Below are 14,230 nucleotides of genomic sequence, written 5' to 3'. Positions count from 1 at the left end.
ACAAATACAAAATAAAGTTATTCTAATCTGTATGCTTTAAATCAGTATTATGTGGTCCTTCAATACATGCATTCATTTTGAAATCACAGATGTGAAATAAAAATATATTTTCCAAATTTGTATTTTGTATGAGAACTTATTGGACACGGTGTAAATGAAAACGTTAGGTTAGGTCGTAATTGGGGCAGTAAAATCTTTCCATAAAAAGGAAAAAAATATCACTCGAAAATTACGCCTATATTAATTGTTTGACCTGAAACTGATGCTGCCTTCAAAAACATGACCGAATCGCAACCGGCCGGTATTGCTCTACTAAACATTATATGTAATTCTGTCACCGTGTTTATCACGTCGTTACGATCAATGCTATAAATAATAATGTTCGAAGCGCCATTGAAAATTTTCCCCACGCAATTTTCCATTAAAATCAATTCCATTCTCGGAAACAACAAACATCTTCTTGCCCGACCGCTCAGCTCTGCTTACTGCACACTCCACAGCAGATCGACTCGACGGTGCACCAAGATGGTTCCACGTGCCTCGTTAGTTTTGTTTTTTTTCGCATGACGACTGCATTGCATGTTGTCATGATAAGGTGCATGCATGCGTACATTTTTTTTTCTGAGGAATGCACTGCAGGGGACCAGACATAATACGTCATATTTGAATATTTTTGCAGTCATTGATTCCATGCACGTTTTAATTATTTCCAAACCAATGGGTAATTGAATTTTTATAACTGATTGTGGAATTACTATAATAATGAGCTCACGTGAGATGGACACGTTGACACTGAACACTATGGTGAACCCAGTATCCAGAAGGTAGCAAGAAGTTTTGGCACCCAAAACTACCACGCCACCATCTTGAATATTCCATAGATACCAATTTTGGACTCCGGACATCTTACCCATACTCCATGTCCATATTTCAGGATTTTAGAGCCAAAGCCTCGTAAAACTTCGCGCCTATATGAATTTTGGGCCCCGTCTTGGACTTCCTGATCACCAATGTTAAACTCTCATAGAAAATATACCCATTTGAGGATTTTTTTTGGACAGCCCAGTGTATATGTAACTTGGCCTTCCGAGCCTTCTATCAAAAATTCGATTTAGAGTGAACATTTTCAGCATACTTTAGTGTGCAAAAAAGTAAAACGAATTGCTTAGGTTTATTATCGACTGTGTTCTGTGATGAATTTTGCATACAAGTTGTGCAAAACCGGCGCTGGAGCAACAGACGGATGCACATAAACGGGTGAGCTCGTTCCATGTTATTGTTTTATTGTCAAGTCACTTCAAGTTAACAGCTAATTCACAGCTTCAATGTTCAATTGATTACGTTCAGCAGTTACGGAAATCTGAATGATTATTGATGTTCAACGAAGTTTTGTCACATGACTTTTCTTATTGGCGTGCTAGCTTTTTGAAATGGGTTAGCCGCTAACCTTCGCACAGAACGTAGCGATTGCTAAAATTGAAGTTTCAGTTATCAACAGCTAGAAAACATTTTGTCCCGTAACGTGGGTAGATCACCTTATAATGGTGCGTTACGGTGTAAGATCTAGCATAACAAATTCTGATCTTGTAATTTTTTAGCTTTGTTAATTTCAATGCAGGAAAATTCCAAGATCATAATTTGTTCGACTTTTTTTTGTTTGTTTGTATTATACTTTTCATTGTTAATAAACCATTTGTTTCAGGAGTGTAACAAATGTCTTTGTAACATGTGCTTGTTATTATTAAAACAATTTTAAAATTCTTTAAATAATTCTTTTTTTTAATCTGTTCAATTTTGGTTTACCGTGTATGCCCAACAGTTTGATCGTTTTATCGTTGTGGCGTTTAGAGACACCTAGTGGTAGGAATCGGTATGTCTGCTCGAGTACTAAAACGATAACCTTTAAAAAGCACGTACATTGCATACCTGCAGGCGAAATTCTTTATGCGCTTTTCTTTCGTACTCGAATAATTTGGAAATTCGAGAAGAAGTGCTAGACTGTGGAAAGACAACCCGAAACCGGAAACCCTTTTTCCAGCCAATCAAAATTCACTATAAATTTCAAAAAAAAAACCGGAAACCATATTTGGACCAATCAGAAATCAGGAAAGTAGACAGTACTGATCAGTGGGCTGAACCTATAAAAGGGGTTGGGGCACTCATATCAAACTCTCTTTACTCTGGTGGAAACCGTTGTTCAAGGTGGTTGATTTGAAAACGTAAAAGTGTTAGTTGTTGAATCTTAAAACGGTTAAGTGAGTTGAACTTAATGTTAAGTGTTAGTTAATTTTAATTCTAATTGTTTTCCCAAAGTTGATTTTTTGAATAGTTTATTCGGAAGTGGTTCAATAACGTCAAAAAGAGTGTGAAGTAAAATCGGCCGTACTTAAAGGTAATTTTTTATTGAAATAGTGATGAGTGCTTGGGCTGAAATTGTATGCGTTGATTAGGTGGCTAAACCCATTCAACGTGGGTGTTTGTCTGGAGCCCAAAGTACGTGGCCGTCCCACGCTCGGTCGTCGCTAACTGGCAAGCAGCTGTCCACCACCCACGATTCCGGGACAATTTTCCCGAAGAATCTGCTGTGCGGCCTCTTAGAATACGGCGATTCCCGAACCGCTCCGAGGAACAGAAGTGCGTCGACGCCACGTGAAGCCATCCTTCGTTGGAACCCCAAGCCAGCTGGCCAGCAAGTAAGCCCGTTTTAGTTTTGTGCACTCGAAGAAGAATGAGCTCTGAAAAAAGTTGGGGGAATTTGTAAAATATTGTAAATACACGTAGTAGTTAAATACCTTAGTTCCTAGTTTTTGCTTTCACACTTTTTCGCGAATTAAATTTTAAAAATTGAACTTGAATTTTCTTTAGTTTTTCTTTATTTTCTTTGGGAAGCGTTTTAGAATTAAGTTTTCAAGTTGAATTTCTTTCAATTGCCTGAGTTAATTCTTTTTTTGTAAATATTATTTCAATCATTTTAAGTAACCATGCGTCTCCATCAGTGCTCGAGTTTTTTGATATGAAGTGCGATGATTTGATAGTATTTTAGGTCTCAGTTCTAGCTTCGGTTTTCTGATTGGTTTAAGATTGGTTGGGTTTGGAAAGGGAGATTAAGTGAATTTACGGTGATTGGGAACAACAACCTGCCCTCAGAGAAGAGTCTTTGGCCGGACATAAACAGTGCTAGTGGCCCTTCTGTTGAAGGTGGCGCTTAAGTCACTAGCTACGGGTAACCAGACACGTGGATCGCGGATACTTTCGACCCGAATCCAAGCAATTAGGTTACATTTTGGCGCCCAACGTGGGGCCGGTTAAATTAGTTAGAATTTGTTTCAATTTCTTTTTTGGAAACGTGTAATATTTCTGAATTTAGGGTATTTTTTTTAAATTACTTTTATTTAAAATTATTTTTGGAGTTTTTTTTTCTTTTTGAGAGTGGGACGTGAGAAGAAACCTCTGGTCAATATGGCCAAGTTTACAGCGAACCTTTATCGTATGAATGCGTCACATTTGGAAGAGTGTGAGTTGGAGTATGAGTTGATTTTGCGGGGATTATCGATTTCGGAACACAGACAGGACAATGAGCGTCGTCTTCGGTCTGCCCTAAGGGATGACGAGAAAGGAAATCGCGATTACTTATCATGGCGAGGAATCTCTGAGGAATGTGCGTTCATAGGGAATCGTTTAAAGGAAATCGAAGATAGTATCATATACCAGGCAAACCTCAAATCAAAATCTAGGTTGTACCATTATTATCTCAGGCTCAGACGATGCCAGGTACAGACTCCGCGCGAAGAAGAGAACCGTTACGTCTTAGTAGACGCCATCAAGGACATGTTGTTGAAGTATTTCAATGAACTGATCGAAAATAAGGACGAATTGTACATGCAAATGCCTTTGGACTCTAGTGGCACCGCGGGTAGAAATGAGATAGGACAGACTCGCGCTGAAAGCGTATCGGTTTCAGGTATTAATCAGAGATCGACAGGGGCAATACCTAAGTCAAACGAGCAAGCGCGTCGCGTTGCATTTTTGTCTTCGACTAGGGACGATGAAGAAAGTTTAGAATCAAATGGTGACATTATTGATGATTTAGTAGTCTTGAACTCACCAGTCACAGAAGCGGTAAATCCTTTAATTAGCCCAGAGCGGGTACAGAATACCACTCCGGTCAATATGTCACGCAGGCTAAGAACTGAGGAGGTTCAAACAGGTAATTTCCAACAAGAGGCACGGGGAGGTCAGACGTCCCAAACCTCGCGACCCCCGGTGTTTGTGAGTGCTTTTAGACCAAATTCACAATTGACCAATAATTTTGGACAATCGTCCAGAGATGATTTTGTACATGTGTCACAAATCGAAACTTACGTCCAAAAATGCGTTAGTACAATTTTGGAAAACCAACGAACAGATCGAGTAGGCTCCGATCGGATCAATTTACTCACTGATCAATTACAAAATGCCAATATTCGTGGGGAAGAAAGTCGCTACACTCCGACATTCCAACGAACCCCAGGATCGACACCGTATTCGACTTCCTTCAGAAGGCAAAATGACGTTCAACATTATTCAGTTATCCCAGGTAATTTGAACATTCCTCCCTCACTAACGAGCACGCAGCGATCCTCAAACGTGATTTTCAATCGATCTTTGCCTCATCAACCAGAAAGGATTTACTCTGATAGGACTTCCTTGACTAGCGGCCCAAATGCTTTGCGAAACCCCTTCGATCCGCCTCAAACACCGAATATAAGAAACGTTCGGAACCCACCGCACCATTTGTGTAAAATCATTGGCACATGGCCAAAATTCTGTGGCGATAACAATATTGTTCCTTTGGTGTCCTTTTTAAGGACAATTGATATGCTCTGCAGGTCTTATGAAATCGATAAGGAAGAACTTAAACCCCATGCTCACCTTTTGTTTACAGGGGATGCATATACTTGGTATACGACCTACGTTGAACGTTTCGTAGATTGGGACACACTGTTGTACTACCTCTCCATTAGATACGACAACCCTAATAGGGATAGGTACATTAAAGAAGAATGCGAAACCGCAAGCAAAAGCCTAATGAGCTTTTCAGCGCTTTTCTTACTGAAATCGAGTCCTTATCGCAACGTTTGATTAACCCATTGCCAGATATCGAAAAATTCGATTTAGTGGTAGAAAATATGAAGATTTCATACAAGAGAAGGCTGGCTCTTGAAGACATTCGGTCGATTGAAGATTTAGCACAAAAGTGTTATCGATTTGATGCCTTGGAATCAAATCTTTTCAGTCCAAAGTCAAGAGGCACTAACGCCGATATTCATGCTTTAAGTGCTGATGAAGAAGAAAGTGATGAGGAGTACGTCAATGCGCTAAATGCCAAAGTTGGTCGTAGAACTAATAGGCAAAATGGAAATAAGTACACAAGCGAGCAAAACAATGAGGAAACGGGAATAATTTGTTGGAATTGCCGTGGAAATGATCATATTTGGAAATATTGTCCTGAAGAAAAAAGGATCTTTTGCCATGTTTGTGGACATAGTGGAAGAACTTCTTTCAACTGTCCTAACAACCATCCAACTAACGCAACATTCGCTAAAGTTCCAAAAAACGAGTTACCGTGATTTCGGGTGAAATTGATCACTTTTCACAGTTTTTGGATTCTAATTTTCGAATAGTTATCGATATGGTCAAACTCAATGCTTTAAAACAAGTACGACCACGGGTTTCATCAGTCAACGAGGTTTAAACTTTTACTGCAAATCATTTCATTGCAATAAATATCATTTAAAATGAAAAATCGGAAATTTTAGTTTCGGGGTGAAATTGATCAGGCAGTGAAATGTCTTTGTAAGTGCTGGAAATACATTTTCAATCTGAATTATCAACCCCAGAATGCGAAACGCTTTGTAAAACTTATACAAGTGTAGTAAATTCTCAATTATTTAACTTTAAAGTTTAATAAATCTAACGAAAACGCCTAAAAGTATGCAATTTCCATACTAGACATGTTATTACATTAGAAAAAGTACAATTTTATGCATAAATATCAATATTTATAGAACTTTTGATGACGAAATTGGGTTAAGCGAACACTTGGCAGCTATAAACATTCATTCGAATATTTATTCCATGTGCGATACAGCTACGGTAACATAAGTTTGAAAGTGTCTTTGAAAATCGCCAAACACACAGTATCGGAAAATATTAAATTTAATACAGAAACATGTGACTAATTATCTGTTAAACATGTAAACTCATCATTCAATAACCCTTGAGCCAGATGATGGTCATTTTCTGCAAATTGTTTTAAGTTCAAAGCTTCATTTTTGACAAATAAAAATTGACCTCACGTCGATCAATTTCACCCCACTGATCAATTTCACCCGAAATCACGGTACAGGAGAATGTTTAAGGAACCAATCTTCTCCTTCTGATTCAACAGTGGTTCCCAAAGCTGATCTGACCAATCCTTTTCCTACGTTTTCCGAAGTTTTCGAAATTAAAGTTAAGCCACATCGATGTCCAAAGATCAAGGTTCAGGTCTTAGGTTATGAAGTTGAGGCTTTGGCAGACACTGGGGCAGCTATGTCCATCATAAATTCCAGAGATCTTATTGATCAATTGGGACTGACAGTTCACAACATTAACCTTAAAATTAAAACTGCGGATGGTACTGCTCATCAATGTCTCGGAGGTGTACAGATGCCCTACACATACGGTAACGTTACGAAAGTCGTCCCTACTGTAATCGTAGTGGGAATATCCCAACCTTTGATACTGGGAATGAACTTCCTAGACCAGTTTGGTTTTGAGTTACGTAGCCCTTATGATCCACAACCCTTAAATAGTGATTCAACTGAGGGTACCGTGAACACGATCGACTTGTTTTTTGTTGAAAACTATTTCGAAAATAGTCTCGAATCAATAGTTTTCCAATTGGTACCTAACGAGATGTTAGAACAGGAAGTCACGCAAAAATCATCGGTGGAGTATGAAAATGACCCCAGTTTGGAACTTCCCACATTAGATTTCCCTCAAAACTCTTTTAACCATCCAGATGAAATTATCACCGAACATAATCTCAGTTCAAGTCAACGGTTAGAGCTATTTGAGGCGGTTAAGACATTGCCTTGCACTCAAGATGGTTATTTGGGGAAAACAGATCTTATCAAACACAGTATAGAAATACTTCCTGAGGCACACCTAAGAAGAAAGCAGCCAATGTATAAATATTCCCCGACTGTAGAACGTGAAGTTGACAGTGAAGTCGAAAGAATGAAAAAACTAGGAGTAATTGAAGAGTGTAGTGGGCCTGTAGACTTCCTTAACCCAATTTTGCCGGTCAAGAAGGCCAGTGGAAAATGGCGAATATGCTTAGATTCACGAGGCTTAAACCAAATAACCAAGCCGGATGATTTTCCTTTTCCGAGCATGACGAACATACTCCATAGGATTAAAAAGTCAAAATACTTTTCGATAATAGATTTATCTGAATCTTATTATCAAGTTCCCCTCGAAGAATCCTCCAAAAACAAAACTGGGTTCCGGACAAATAAGGGATTATACAGGTTTACTGTAATGCCTTTCGGCTTAACAAATGCCCCCGCCACAATGGCCCGGTTAATGAGTGAAGTTTTAGGACATGATTTAGAGCCATATGTCCATGTTTATCTGGACGACACTATAATTGCGACCGATGATTTTGAAACCCACATGTATTACCTGAGAATTGTGGCTGAAAGATTTAGGAAGGCGGGATTGACCATAAATGTCCAGAAATCCAGTTTTTGTCAACGGAAAATAAAGTACTTAGGCTACATTATTACCGAGGATGGGTTGTCAATCGACCCCGAAAAGATAAAAGCTGTGCTGGATTACCCCATACCAAAATCTGTTAAAGATATCCGTCGATTGCTAGGCATAGCAGGTTTTTATCAAAAATTTATTAATCAATATTCCGACATAACAGCTCCAATCTCGGACCATCTTAAAAAGGGTAAAAAGGTTTTATGGACAGAGGATGCAAACTGTGCTTTCCTCAAATTAAAATCTGCACTGGTTACCGCGCCCATTTTAGCCAACCCTGATTTTGAGATGCCATTTATTATTGAGACAGATAGCTCTGATCAGGCTATCGGAGCTGTCCTAACCCAAATACAGAACGGCGAGCGTAAATGTTTGGCCTATTATTCAAAAAAACTTTCCAGCACTCAACGACGCTATAGTGCAACAGAAAGGGAGTGCTTGGCGGTGTTACTAAGCATCGAAAATTTTAGGCACTTTGTAGAAGGAACCAGATTTGTAGTTCAAACTGACGCAATGAGTTTGACATTTTTAAAGTCCATGTCCATTGAGTCAAAATCCCCAAGAATTGCCAGATGGGCTCTTAAATTGTCGAAGTATGACGTCAACTTTGAATACAAGAAGGGAAGCGAAAACATTTCTGCGGATTTTCTTTCTAGATGCGTCAACTCATTGTCGGTTGAAATGCCTGATGCTTACTTGAACGGTCTACGGGATCAAATTCAAAAAAACCCTGAACGCTTCAAGGATTTCAAAGTCCATGAAGGGAACGTCTACAAATTCATCTCAAATACCACAGAGCTCGAAGATTCTTGCTTTAAGTGGAAGTATGTAGTACCTGCGGCAGAAAGAAGAGGCGTGGTGACGCAAATCCATACCGAAGCACATCTAGGGTTTGCTAAGACTTTAGCGAAAATCCGTGAAAAATTCTATTGGCCTAAAATGGCCGTGGACGTAAAGCGATTTTGTAACACGTGTGAGGTTTGCAAAGAGTCCAAAACGGACAATGTTAATGTTACACCTCCTTGCGGCAAACGCAAGCTGTGTTCCAGACCGTGGGAGATGATCTCCCTAGATTTTTTAGGGCCATACCCCCGATCCAAACGAGGAAACATATGGTGCTTAGTCGTCTCAGATTTTTATTCAAAATTTGTGATGGTTCAGTGTATGAGGTCGGCTACGTCACAAGCGGTTTGCACTTTTCTGGAAAACATGGTTTTCCTAGTATTTGGAGTACCGTCGATTTGCATTTCAGACAATGCTACCGTTTTCACCTCCAAACTATTTGAAAGTTTGTTGCATCAATACCAAGTGACACACTGGAACCTTGCCGTGTATCACCCTGGGCCCAATCCTACTGAGCGTATTAACAGAGTGATCGTAACTGCAATACGGTGTTCGCTTAATGACAAATCCTCCCATAAAGACTGGGACGAGGACGTTAACAAAATTGCAATGGCAATTCGAACCTCGGTTCATGAAAGTACGGGTTTCACCCCTTATTTTCTCAATTTTGGTAGACATATGATCAGCAACGGACAAGAGTATGAAGCACTCTTGACCAGTAACCCTAACGCAGACTATCGCCCTGCAATCCTACCAGAAGACCAGAAAAAACTTCACGAAATTGTCCAACGAAATATCAAGAAAGCCTATGATAAGTACTCTCACCATTACAACCTGAGAAGCAATCCTACAAGACAGTTCACTGAAGGTGAAGTTGTCTACAAAAAGAATATTCACCAGTCGGACAAGTCGAAGAACTTTGTGGGAAAATTTGCCAATTTATACACAAAAGTGAAAATACACAAAGTGGTCGGATCAAATACTTTTATATTGGCAAATTTGAACGGGCAACGCATTCCCGGTACCTATCACTCCTCATTCTTAAAGAAAATCAAAGTCTAAGTCCCTAAAGCTATGTCGGTACACACTAAGTTACATAAACCATCACTCACCAAGAGATTAAAAACACACGTAGTGGTCATCACAATCCAAGGCGTCGCATCCATGCCGCGTCCTGCAGTAGAGCCTCCGGGTAGAAAATGGTCCATCTAGAGGAAGAGAAATAGATTAGAAGACGGAACAATTCAAACAACCCCTGTAGTCGACGAAAAGGCTCCAATCGCGACACCTAGCTCAAAGAAAAAAAAAAGAAAATAGGTTAATATCATCATAAACAAAAATCAGAATTATGTCAGTAAGTTAGTTTAGGTTATTAAAGATAAAATATACATAAAAACTGAATACTTATCTTAATCAAATATCCCGCGTAGATCTACATAGAATCTGCACATAGTAGCATAAGTTGTTTTCCAATAGTTTCGTCAATCGATTCGAGCCACCGCAGTAGTTTTCTGCATTTTTCCACATCAATGAAAGATCAGCTTCCGTATCACCTCCATGCAATTGAACAAATTCTCCATCTCTCCTAAACGCGAAGTCCGTATCGTTCCTCCAATAGATAAGTACACCCATGCTGTAGCACCAGCGATTCAGTTCTATTCGTATTCCAAATCTGTCCATCACCACCAGCTGTCAAAAAGTCCGATTCGTTCCTTCTAGTTGAACCATATAAATTTGCAAATATCTCCGTTAAAAACATTCTAATTGTGCCGGTTCCACCTATTACAGATGCAGTAAATAAACTAGTTTTAGATTATTTTCATCACTTAATAAATTTTGATTTCCTTACCTCTTAAATAATCAAAAAACGCTGCCAAATACGTGGTTTCCGTTTCAATATTCTAACTATTATCTTATATAACCGGTACATAAGGAAAATCTCATTCTTTCACTTCTGACAGTTCAATGTAAATAAACCACCCGTTACCACCCCACCCGTTTTGCGATACGAATACTACCACCCATTCCAATAGATTCCAATAAGATACGAAGTTCGAAAACATCCAGTAAACCCAGAAGTTATGCAATAGCCCATGTGATTTCCGAAACGATAATAATGAATGCGTTTAGTAATGTGTGCATGAAATGGGTTAGAATTGGTTAGAAAATAAGTTGAGATTATTTCTTTCATATTTTTATGAAGTTATGCTGGAAAAGCAACAGTCGGTAATTATTTCTTTCATATATTTATGAAGTTATTGGATAATAATTTCCATGTCGGTCATTCATTTTCTTCCATTATGTATGGAGTAATTCAAAATTGGGTAAGGGGGGAATCGCCTATTGCGTAGCAATTGAGGCAATCTTAGTAAAGTTGTATGAATGTGAGATGGAATGTTTGCGATTTGAGTTGAGGAATCACCAATTAATCTCCAAGACAAGATAGCTACAAGTTGAAACGATTGACACTTGTAAATAGTTTTTTTTTTCCAACCAGTTAAATGTAGGTCCGTAGTTGTCACATAAAGATTGTAAATATAGATATACATTCTAATAAAGAAAAGGTCAATATTCACTTCATAGTTATTGCGTGAGAGTGTGTAGCGTATTTTTAAATTTGGAAAAATTAGTATGGGCGAATGTAACAAATGTCTTTGTAACATGTGCTTGTTATTATTAAAACAATTTTAAAATTGTTTAAATAATTCTTTTTTTTAATCTGTTCAATTTTGGTTTACCGTGTATGCCCAACAGTTTGATCGTTTTATCGTTGTGGCGTTTAGAGACACCTAGTGGTAGGAATCGGTATGTCTGCTCGAGTACTAAAACGATAACCTTTAAAAAGCACGTACATTGCATACCTGCAGGCGAAATTCTTTATGCGCTTTTCTTTCGTACTCGAATAATTTGGAAATTCGAGAAGAAGTGCTAGACTGTGGAAAGACAACCCGAAACCGGAAACCCTTTTTCCAGCCAATCAAAATTCACTATAAATTTCAAAAGAAAAACCGGAAACCATATTTGGACCAATCAGAAATCAGGAAAGTAGACAGTACTGATCAGTGGGCTGAACCTATAAAAGGGGTTGGGGCACTCATATCAAACTCTCTTTACTCTGGTGGAAACCGTTGTTCAAGGTGGTTGATTTGAAAACGTAAAAGTGTTAGTTGTTGAATCTTAAAACGGTTAAGTGAGTTGAACTTAATGTTAAGTGTTAGTTAATTTTAATTCTAATTGTTTTCCCAAAGTTGATTTTTTGAATAGTTTATTCGGAAGTGGTTCAATAACGTCAAAAAGAGTGTGAAGTAAAATCGGCCGTACTTAAAGGTAATTTTTTATTGAAATAGTGATGAGTGCTTGGGCTGAAATTGTATGCGTTGATTAGGTGGCTAAACCCATTCAACGTGGGTGTTTGTCTGGAGCCCAAAGTACGTGGCCGTCCCACGCTCGGTCGTCGCTAACTGGCAAGCAGCTGTCCACCACCCACGATTCCGGGACAATTTTCCCGAAGAATCTGCTGTGCGGCCTCTTAGAATACGGCGATTCCCGAACCGCTCCGAGGAACAGAAGTGCGTCGACGCCACGTGAAGCCATCCTTCGTTGGAACCCCAAGCCAGCTGGCCAGCAAGTAAGCCCGTTTTAGTTTTGTGCACTCGAAGAAGAATGAGCTCTGAAAAAAGTTGGGGGAATTTGTAAAATATTGTAAATACACGTAGTAGTTAAATACCTTAGTTCCTAGTTTTTGCTTTCACACTTTTTCGCGAATTAAATTTTAAAAATTGAACTTGAATTTTCTTTAGTTTTTCTTTATTTTCTTTGGGAAGCGTTTTAGAATTAAGTTTTCAAGTTGAATTTCTTTCAATTGCCTGAGTTAATTCTTTTTTTGTAAATATTATTTCAATCATTTTAAGTAACCATGCGTCTCCATCAGTGCTCGAGTTTTTTGATATGAAGTGCGATGATTTGATAGTATTTTAGGTCTCAGTTCTAGCTTCGGTTTTCTGATTGGTTTAAGATTGGTTGGGTTTGGAAAGGGAGATTAAGTGAATTTACGGTGATTGGGAACAACAACCTGCCCTCAGAGAAGAGTCTTTGGCCGGACATAAACAGTGCTAGTGGCCCTTCTGTTGAAGGTGGCGCTTAAGTCACTAGCTACGGGTAACCAGACACGTGGATCGCGGATACTTTCGACCCGAATCCAAGCAATTAGGTTACAGGAGGATTCAGGTAATTTTTGTCTATGTATAGAGTAGAGAGATTTATTTCCGTAAATTATGTAACTGTTGTGAGCCTATCACCATTTAATACTATTTTCTATTTCAGATGTACAAGCGGGCAACCCTGCAGTCGGGAAGACGAAACACCCTTCTTATTTTTTGAAGCTACGTTATCATTCGGTGGCGGGTAGACCACGTTGTCCGCGTCGTTTTTATTCGAGCCGAGTGTCGTAATGTCGCGGGTGTGGATGCGTTTTTTTTTAGAAAAAGTGATTTTTTTTCGGATCGCCAACCATGGTTTTTTACTCGTTTTACGCGATCTTTTTTTATTTTTTTAGATAAACTGAGATTTTTTTTTTGTTTATTTTATTTTATTTTATTTTTTTTTATTTTGTTATTTTTCGAGTCACCAATTTTTTTTTCCTTGCGTGTTAAACTTTTATTGCAAAGTTCCGATGACCCTGGAGGGATCGGTTCTGTTTGGGCCTCTTACTGAGCAGAAACATAATTATTTAAACAATAAATAGAAAAAAAAAATCTCTTTTGATTGCCGGCTTTCAAAAGATTAAATTTTAACCAACTAAACAACCAATGCCGTGGGTCCATCGCCAGCTTTTCAGGCGAATCCTTGACCTACATAATACATCTCCCAACCACTCACTCCGTAGTACTTATGGGAGTGTCACTGAGTCGGAGGCCTCTTAAATAAGTGCTACATCATCATTTCCTTCCCCTATCCCAAGTTACGGTAAAGATGGGCGTGGCCGGGAATAATGACATTTGTGCTTTTGGTATTCTTGCATAAGATTGGAGCGAAGTTAACTCCCCAGCTTTGTTCCGAAAAGCAATCCGAGCAAGATTAGCAAAAGGTACATGAATGTTGTTAGTATCCAATCTACGAAATATACCGTAAGGGAGCGTCCATAAATTACGTCACGCAAAAATTGCCCATTTTCAACCCCCCCTCCCCCTATGTCACACTTTTTGTATGAAACCTCAGAAATTTTTGTATGGGTTGTCACACTTTACTAAACCCCCCCTCCCCCCTAAAAGCGTGACGTAATTTATGGACGTTCCCTAACTACGCTAACGCTAACGCTAACGCAAATAGCTAGAAAACATTTTCTAGCGATTGGATCCAATTTTTGGATGGCAGCATTCGGTCGGTGAAATATTAAATTTCCGACTGCGCGTCGAACTGGGAGCAAGCTAATCACTTCTCAGTCGTTCCCAGGATGGAGTTTGAATGCAATCCGGGAAAACCACTAGGGACACAAAATTGGGAATGTTCTAAATCAAACAGAAATAAGCCATGGGAAGTATAGGTACGCACTTTTGAAATGCAAGATAGGAATAAGCCAGAGCTGATCTGCACC

At 38.9% G+C, this 14,230-nt stretch overlaps 3 protein-coding genes across 3 annotated transcripts in view; 1 reads left to right on the top strand and 2 right to left on the bottom strand.

Moving 5' to 3' along the window:
• The window catches only part of LOC134291547 (uncharacterized), a gene marked incomplete at its 5' end in the record, with an annotated part of 384,123 nt that overhangs the window by 269,149 nt on the left and 100,744 nt on the right, over nucleotides 1-14,230 (bottom strand).
• Nucleotides 1-14,230, bottom strand: part of LOC134291550 (uncharacterized) — a 238,903-nt gene that overhangs the window by 219,120 nt on the left and 5,553 nt on the right. The gene's annotated exons all lie outside the window — the stretch shown is intronic.
• LOC115266275 (uncharacterized) lies at nucleotides 2,080-10,434 on the top strand. The gene is made up of 3 exons (XM_062842798.1): nucleotides 2,080-2,392; nucleotides 2,451-4,626; nucleotides 10,426-10,434. The coding sequence occupies exons 2-3, from the start codon at nucleotides 3,460-3,462 to the stop codon at nucleotides 10,432-10,434; spliced, it is 1,176 nt and encodes a 391-aa protein (XP_062698782.1). The 5' UTR covers nucleotides 2,080-2,392; nucleotides 2,451-3,459.

Source organism: Aedes albopictus, chromosome 3, assembly GCF_035046485.1.
Source record: "Aedes albopictus strain Foshan chromosome 3, AalbF5, whole genome shotgun sequence".
Lineage (NCBI taxonomy): Eukaryota > Metazoa > Arthropoda > Insecta > Diptera > Culicidae > Aedes > Aedes albopictus.
The sequence above is the reverse complement of the archived record's forward strand: the minus strand, read 5'-3'. Positions and strand labels throughout refer to the sequence as shown.

What these genes read in the sequence shown, in the direction of transcription:
- LOC115266275 (XM_062842798.1), top strand. Translation starts at nt 3,460, where the DNA reads ATGGCCAAGTTTACAGCGAACCTTTATCGTATGAATGCGTCACATTTG.